The sequence below is a fragment of the Olea europaea genome, chromosome 15 (genome assembly GCF_002742605.1).
Source record: "Olea europaea var. sylvestris chromosome 15, O_europaea_v1, whole genome shotgun sequence".
In the NCBI taxonomy this organism is placed as follows: Eukaryota; Viridiplantae; Streptophyta; class Magnoliopsida; order Lamiales; family Oleaceae; genus Olea; species Olea europaea.
The window spans coordinates 7,466,257-7,475,178 of NC_036251.1; the positions used below are offsets into that span (position 1 = coordinate 7,466,257).

The window sequence follows — 8,922 nt, forward strand, 5'->3', positions numbered from 1 at the left end:
GTATGCTTATCGCCATGTTGTTCTTATTTTTTTTAATTTTTATTTTTACTGAAGGTTTTTTTCTTCAAAGATTTAAATGTATTACCTAAATTTGGGAGAAGAATAAATTAATCAAACACAATTATGAATGTTATTGTGCTTCCTTTTTTTTTTCTTTTTTTTTTCTTTTTTGGGTAACATATAGATGACATTAACACCGTCTTTAGCGTTACAGTTTGCCTGCAAATTGCATATACCTAATGGAACAATACTTTAAAACGAAAAAAAAAAATTTATTAAGTCTCTTAATTAAATCACTCCCCTATGTATGAAAGTTATTTGTTATCTTGGAATAATACTAATCATTTGAATAATACCAAGAGTACGATATTCGATATTTAAAAGTCACAGTCCAATTTGTTCGTAGTTGTGTCAATTGTCAAGTCTAACCTTCGAAACATATATGCAAGAGATCTATGATCGTCACGGGCATCAAGCTAAAGCTAAATAGAGCAATATTAAATATTTACTGCATTGGACGTTATTTTGGTTGAAAGAATTGAACATATGGAGCAATAGTTTGCACTATATATTGCATTTAACAATCATAAAAAATCAACGTTAGTGAAAGAGGTTCATTGTCTAGAAGAATTGGGGAGCCCAGTTCCGCTAAGGAAGTGCATAATTAGTGAGAGAGCTCTAACAGGTTGGTAACTAGGGACTTGATGCCCAGCTCCCCTAACCGTGGCAAATGTTAGGTTTCCTTCATAAACTTGTGTATATCCACCAACCTGAAAATCGAGTCATATTCTTAAGAAATATGTGATGGCTAAATGAATTTTTTTCGTCTATGACTAGTAAAAGATCATATGCACGTTACTGAATCGATCATAAAAATGTTTATTTGCTTACCTCTCCACTAATAAACCAAGGATGCCACGAAGTTGTTGTGGCAAGTTTCATCTTATTAATAGAATCCTTCGTCGAAGTTACTGGTACCCTTCCATCCGTGTCACCACTGCATTTAATATCAATAAAGATTTTAATAAATCAAAATATACTATTCTTCCCATATATACACCTTATGCCTGCAAATAATTATAGCAATGAGGACTCTAAGCGTCTAGCGAAATTGTTTGTATAAGGAAGGAACAAATTCATCTTCGAAGTATTTTTACAGTTACAAAATCAATTCTAAAATACGGAAACCATCGAAATCTTTGTTAAATTGTCAATTATCACTAACATATTTATGCCCAACTTCAAATTTTCAAGTACCAATCCAAATTGAGAAACCCAACTTCATAAAGTTGGACATGTCAGAAGCACGTGAAGAAAAAATTGGATTTTCACGGTTTCATCATTAGGGACTCATCCTACAGCTATAATGAAAGTTGGAGTCCGATTTCTCCTTTCAAAAGGTTAGCGATCAACTTGATACTAGACATTAGACTGGTAACCGATAATATAAGTTTCCTTATAATTATCGTACTGAAATCTACGACTATGACAAATTTAAATTTCAAGGTCAGTTTAAGATGATGACAAGAAGTTAGAGGATGAAATTACCTAAATATCCATACTCGAAGTCCATTAGCCATGAACTCTCTTAGTAGAGGAATAATTGTCGATGGACTATCACTCCATTCTGTTATGAGATCACTGCAATTTAATCAGAGTTAACTTCAGTTATAGTGTACGAAAACATTCAACAAGAGAAATTAAAATCGAATAGTAATTAATTTATGCTATGCAATTATTATGTACATGTTAAATCCTGAAGAATCTTTAATTTGTCAAAAGAATGACTACCTGCAGGCTTCCCAGTCATGATCTAATTTGGTGACATTGGCATGAAGTGCTTCTTGAACATCAGGCCGATTCAAATAAGCATACACATAATAGTCACTGCATGGATCCATATTTGCAATCTGCATTCAAATTCATGAACGTGTGACAAAGTTGTAACGTTTATTTAATTCTTAACTAGGTAAACTACATGTGAGATGTGACGAAATTAAGAAAAAAAGATGATAACATTCGCAAGTTGTTTTATCTAATGTTTAATCTAGCGTATCAAATAAGACCATAAGAAATTTAGTTAATTTCAATACTTACTGAAGCCTTTTTGGGCTTGTCTGTAATGCTGGTATTAGAGCACAAGGGAGCATAGATATTGTAGATATCTATACTATCAACAATTGTGTCCGCTTCATTAGTAGCATCAGTGCATTCATCAGAATCTTCAGAGGACTCGGAGGAGAAATTGCAGTATTTTTGGATTTTATACCAAGTTTCATCTGAAATTAAAGCATGGCTTGCAAAATAAGCATACATCCCTTTGCTATCTGTGTCGTCATTGATTACAGCATTTCCAATCTGCATTATTTCCAAGAAAAAAAAGGAGAGAAGTTATATTTCAATATAATTTCAATAAGAAAAATGAAAAGAAATTATTCTCCTTAACAATACAAACTTCTAGAGGTGAAAAACCTAGGTTCAAATATCAATGTTATTCATTAAAATTGTGCACAAATCATGCCTTCGGTGAAAACAAATGAACCCGACTTAGGAATCATTTGATAGGGCTTCTGTTTTAAATAAATGAACTTTACAAGGAAACTACATTGATTTATAGTTGAAAACTAATTTTAGAAGAGCTTTATCTTTCAAGAATTTTTAGAAAAAATTAAACCAATTTCTTTTAAAAATTCTTCTAACTAAACAATGTACTTTTATTAGATTAATCAAATGGGTCCAAAATCAAATTTGGTATCCCAAAATTCCTTGTGATTTCCACAAAGTCACACCAAAAGGGTACTTATTGAATTGGAAAAAGAAACTAACCAATCAACATCTTTGCTCCACACAATGAGGAAAGTTAGGTGGGGACCCTGTTGACAATGCCATGATAGACCAGGCAACAATCAAAAGGTGCTATGGAGCTTAAGGGTCCCAAGATTGCAAAATTTGAATAAAATGAAATTGTAATAATATGTTATTAATTCCTTGAACATGTCATTATTTCCCAGCATGTGAGGGAAGGGCCCACTAGAATAATTCAAATGTTGTAGTCTTACTGATGAAATTAGTTGTCTACACTATTATTATAATGCTTCTAACATTATATATTTCTTAATGTCCAAGCAAGAATGAAATCAATTACCCATCAGAAGAGATAGAGACTTACAATGATTCCTTTGAGATTAATTATGTTCTTGGCCTTCTTGTTATGATAGAGAATGTTATGAGCCAATTGAGGCACATAATGACCAGCATAACTCTCACCAGAAATATAGAAGTCTCTATTTTTGTACTCCGGAAATCTCTCCAGCCAATTCAATAAGAAAATTAAATTATCATCGGCTGTTCTCCGATCTCCATTCTTATCATAATCAGACGTTGTGTTTGAATATGAGAACCCAACACCGGCCGGAGACTCCAAAAATAGTACATTTGCAGCTGAGAAATTAAACGAAAATAGTTAGGTAAAGGCAAATTGAGTTCTCTGGTTTTGTTTGGAAAATATGGTTAAGAGGACGCACCATAATTCCATGCAAATTTATTTTTGAACAATGATTTGCCATCACTTTTAACTCGGAAGGGTCCGAGCTCTTGCATTGCTCCATAAGCAAGAGACGAACAACCCGGGCCTGTGAGATAGTAGTGAGTTCCATAAAATATATAAATAATAATAAGTAGTAATTATGAATGTGTGATATACATTAATAATTAACTTCGACTGAATTTGTTTATTTAATTCTTAACTAGGTAAACTACACGTGAGATGTGACGAAATTAAGAAAAAAAGATGATAACATTCGCAAGTTGTTTTATCTAATGTTTAATCTAGCGTATCAAATAAGACCATAAGAAATTTAGTTAATTTCAATACTTACTGAAGCCTTTTTGGGCTTGTCTGTAATGCTGGTATTAGAGCACAAGGGAGCATAGATATTGTAGATATCTATACTATCAACAATTGTGTCCGCTTCATTAGTAGCATCAGTGCATTCATCAGAATCTTCAGAGGACTCGGAGGAGAAATTGCAGTATTTTTGGATTTTATACCAAGTTTCATCTGAAATTAAAGCATGGCTTGCAAAATAAGCATACATCCCTTTGCTATCTGTGTCGTCATTGATTACAGCATTTCCAATCTGCATTATTTCCAAGAAAAAAAAGGAGAGAAGTTATATTTCAATATAATTTCAATAAGAAAAATGAAAAGAAATTATTCTCCTTAACAATACAAACTTCTAGAGGTGAAAAACCTAGGTTCAAATATCAATGTTATTCATTAAAATTGTGCACAAATCATGCCTTCGGTGAAAACAAATGAACCCGACTTAGGAATCATTTGATAGGGCTTCTGTTTTAAATAAATGAACTTTACAAGGAAACTACATTGATTTATAGTTGAAAACTAATTTTAGAAGAGCTTTATCTTTCAAGAATTTTTAGAAAAAATTAAACCAATTTCTTTTAAAAATTCTTCTAACTAAACAATGTACTTTTATTAGATTAATCAAATGGGTCCAAAATCAAATTTGGTATCCCAAAATTCCTTGTGATTTCCACAAAGTCACACCAAAAGGGTACTTATTGAATTGGAAAAAGAAACTAACCAATCAACATCTTTGCTCCACACAATGAGGAAAGTTAGGTGGGGACCCTGTTGACAATGCCATGATAGACCAGGCAACAATCAAAAGGTGCTATGGAGCTTAAGGGTCCCAAGATTGCAAAATTTGAATAAAATGAAATTGTAATAATATGTTATTAATTCCTTGAACATGTCATTATTTCCCAGCATGTGAGGGAAGGGCCCACTAGAATAATTCAAATGTTGTAGTCTTACTGATGAAATTAGTTGTCTACACTATTATTATAATGCTTCTAACATTAAATATTTCTTAATGTCCAAGCAAGAATGAAATCAATTACCCATCAGAAGAGATAGAGACTTACAATGATTCCTTTGAGATTAATTATGTTCTTGGCCTTCTTGTTATGATAGAGAATGTTATGAGCCAATTGAGGCACATAATGACCAGCATAACTCTCACCAGAAATATAGAAGTCTCTATTTTTGTACTCCGGAAATCTCTCTAGCCAATTCAATAAGAAAATTAAATTATCATCGGCTGTTCTCCGATCTCCATTCTTATCATAATCAGACGTTGTGTTTGAATATGAGAACCCAACACCGGCCGGAGACTCCAAAAATAGTACATTTGCAGCTGAGAAATTAAACGAAAATAGTTAGGTAAAGGCAAATTGAGTTCTCTGGTTTTGTTTGGAAAATATGGTTAAGAGGACGCACCATAATTCCATGCAAATTTATTTTTGAACAATGATTTGCCATCACTTTTAACTCGGAAGGGTCCGAGCTCTTGCATTGCTCCATAAGCAAGAGACGAACAACCCGGGCCTGTGAGATAGTGGTGAGTTCCATAAAATATATGAATAATAATAAGTAGTAATTATGAATGTGTGATATACATTAATAATTAACTTCGACTGAATTTATAAACATATAAATTGATTGTTATCCAAAACGAATGCCAATCATAATGCTAAAATAATAATAATTTTATCAGTCAAAATTTAAAATAAGTAAATTATTTATTTAGTTAACAATGTAAAAATTTTGGAAATTTTAACTTTTTACTTAAAACTAAAATCAACACTATATTCAAAAAATAATTTACTTCTAGAAAGTTGGTTATATCAGGCTTAATCAACGCCGAGAAAACAGAGGCTAGGAATATGAGTCAACTTTTGGTTCTTTCTTGTTTATTATTGGGAAAAAACTACAATACATGCATCAATAAAATATAAAAATATATTCCAGTATCATAACTCAATATACATGCAAAAAACCTAGTTTAACAAAAAATTAACCAAGCAACACCCAAAAACTTTGAATTGTACTAATTATTTAATTCAGTGCACTGTTTTTAACACAAAAAATCATTAAGAAAAACAAAAACCTTATAATACTTGAATTTAGACATGTTTTTAAAAGAGAATTCGAGGATAAGAACAACATTAACAAAGAAAAATAACTTAAACTCTTGGTAATAGTGAATACAACATGTAATTCCCTTGAAGAATCAAAATGATTTATTTATCTATTTATTATTATTATTTTATTTTTTATTTTTTAAATAATGTGTTCATGTGAGACCATATGTTTGTGAGAGAGAAACGTCCTAATAATCAAACAAAAACAACTGCATAGTTTCTTCACACAATTGACAAGAAATTACTCAAAAATAAGTTAAAAAATAGGATACCTCCATTAAGCCAAAGAAGAAGAGGCAAAGATTCTTTAGATTGCTGAGCCTCTGCAAAGTAATAATAAAACGCTCTACCAGCCTTTTGATCCACTGTAATATATCCACCATACTGCTTGAATCGAACAGGTGGTTGTCCCGGCAATTTCTCAATGCTATCTTTTTCTTTCATATCATTCTGAGGATCAACTTTTGCGCCAAGAAAATTGTGGCTGGCATTGAAATGGCTTGTGTCCACACCTGAATTTCTCCTTAGCTTGGCCTTATACAGGTGGGACAGAGCTTCGATTTGGTTCTTTCCGAAACTCAGTGCTGTAAAATACGATAAAAACAAAGTAACGAAGAGAATAAGAGAGGGTTTGTTCTCCATTGTGTTTGGTTTCATTTCTGTCAAGAAACTTGAATTGAGGAAGAAAACGATTGAGCTTCAATTGAGGGGTGTGCGTCTATATATATATATATGCTATCGTCACGCCTTGGAATGATTTTTTAAATTTGGATTTTGCAAAATAAATTTTGTTGACTACATCAAAAGATTGAGGTAATATTATTCGGGATTCTTTTACCGAATTCTTTAAATTATTTCTTTCACATATTAATTCTATAATTAGTGAAGAATCTTTCCTTATTTTCGATTAATTTAAATTATTTCCTTAGCTAATTCCGTAAATGATGTAAGATCTTTTCTTTTAGAGTCGATTATATAACCCTAAATAAGGTTTTTCCTTTCATAATATTTATTATGCTATCAAATAAATATTGGGAGAAAATGGTCATTAGCTTCGTTAGCTAGCATTGATGTGTGATTAAATTATGTTTTTAGCAAATCATTTTGAGGATTCTTTTTCACAAGAACATGTTATAGCATGATCGGTTTTTTGTGGAATTTATTGAGAAATTGTTTGTGGAAACATATTTACATTAATTATATCACATGACATGCATAGTATAGCATGTTACTTTGGACGAGGAAATTATTTTATGGGCTCTATATAAATATATAAATTTATTAATTAATTGAAATATTTTTATATCTAATCAACAGATCTGAAAACATGATTGAGTAATATAAAATGAAAGTATATCCCCATGCTAATAAATCCATCTATATGATGGGAATTTTGATTATTTCTGCATCCGATTATCATAACGTCTTTGTTACGTTAAACTCGATCCAAATTAATTGTTCAAATCAAGATTTAACCAGTTTTTTGAAACCGGACTGATGAGTTCGACCAATAAAACTGTGGTGGGTTCAGAAATCGATCAAATGCTATCTAAAAAGAATAGTAAAAAATTACTGTTTTAAAAAAGTAAAGAACTAACAAATTCACCTCAATATTTTTCGAATTCAATATATTTTCAACTCGTTGATTATTTCCCTTTTCCAAGTCGATCATTGGACACAATGTTTAAGACATTGAAACTAACATTTCTAAATGTATCGTTATCTTTATGAAAGACATCAAACTTTTTATTGTGAATAGAGATATGCGGTGTCCATTGATTTATCTTTAATGGATGGGCCCATTATAACAAGAGGATGAGGTCAACCATGACATGTGCAACATTGGAGCAATGGTGCATGTTTATGATACTCATGACCCATCTGCAGAATTATGTTATTCTATTCTATTTGTCTGGGAATAAATCAAATCAAAATGAGACCATTCTCTAAGGGGACCAACACAAAAAAATCTTCGAATTATATAACATGAAATGGAGAACTTTGGTTGCACATTACAATAAATTCCATATTTATTTATTTATAAACAGGAAACGGTGTTAGCCCCACAAATTTGCTTACAAAATTTTTTCGTTTGCAAAAGTTTTTTCTCACAAATAAGAATCTTATCTTACAAATATACTTTGAAGACAAAACATAAAATTCTTGCAGTGTGGACGCCACATTTTAAAACCGAAAGATGGTTAATGAATTGATGCTAATTGGAGGGTAGAGTGTGTTAGGGATTCATCCGGTTATTTTGTCTACAAATGCAATTTTGCCTTCAGCTCGAACTAAATGGAGACGAAAAAGGACAATATCTTTCTATTGTTTAGATATTTTGAACAATACGCTTTTCCTCAACCAGCAAAGACTTTTGGATGAGGAATCTGAATCATTTCGAGTATTTTGGAAGTTCTGTTGCTCTTTAATATCACAATATGTTTACATATTCTCTTGGCAATTTATAGTATGCTATTAAACTTTTGGTTGGTTAGAATGTTAGATGAATATCAGACGCAATAAAAACTAAGAAATTATTTTTTAATAGATATTGGAAACTTTAGAGAAACTTAAATATATCTTTTATTTAAAAAATTAAAATGCATTATTTATAATCAAAAAAGGAACTTTAGTTAATGATTATTATTGTAACCGATAAAACTTCTAAAAAGATAAGTGTGTCCAAATGAAAACGAAAACCCTTCTAGAAATATAAAAAATTGTGCTTTTCGAAGAGTTTTTTTTTTTTTAAGTATTATGCCCTAAATCTAATCAATTTTGATCGTAAATACTTTTAATATGTTTAGTACATTTATTTTTGGTAAGATCTATTATTTATTTAAATTAATATTCTGATGACTAATATTAAATAATAGAGTCCTCCGAAGATTTAAGTTTCAGTAATTTGATAAT

At 31.0% G+C, this 8,922-nt stretch overlaps 1 protein-coding gene across 2 annotated transcripts; it reads right to left on the bottom strand.

The window, feature by feature from the left end:
* Nucleotides 1-545: 545 nt before the first annotated feature.
* On the bottom strand, nucleotides 546-6,701 carry LOC111410014 (serine carboxypeptidase-like 40). Of its 2 annotated transcripts, XM_023040167.1 has the most exons (8): nucleotides 6,282-6,701; nucleotides 5,306-5,413; nucleotides 4,951-5,222; nucleotides 3,879-4,139; nucleotides 1,792-1,910; nucleotides 1,549-1,641; nucleotides 892-997; nucleotides 546-770 (listed from the first exon to the last, which is right to left on the bottom strand). In XM_023040167.1, exons 1-8 carry the CDS (start codon nucleotides 6,664-6,666, stop codon nucleotides 615-617), a joined length of 1,500 nt encoding a protein of 499 aa, XP_022895935.1. In that variant the 5' UTR covers nucleotides 6,667-6,701; the 3' UTR covers nucleotides 546-614. The 2 variants fall into 2 exon arrangements, with proteins under 2 accessions (XP_022895935.1, XP_022895936.1); XM_023040168.1 differs by lacking the exons at nucleotides 3,879-4,139; nucleotides 4,951-5,222; nucleotides 5,306-5,413; nucleotides 6,282-6,701 and adding exons at nucleotides 2,098-2,358; nucleotides 3,170-3,441; nucleotides 3,525-3,628.
* Nucleotides 6,702-8,922: the final 2,221 nt, after the last annotated feature.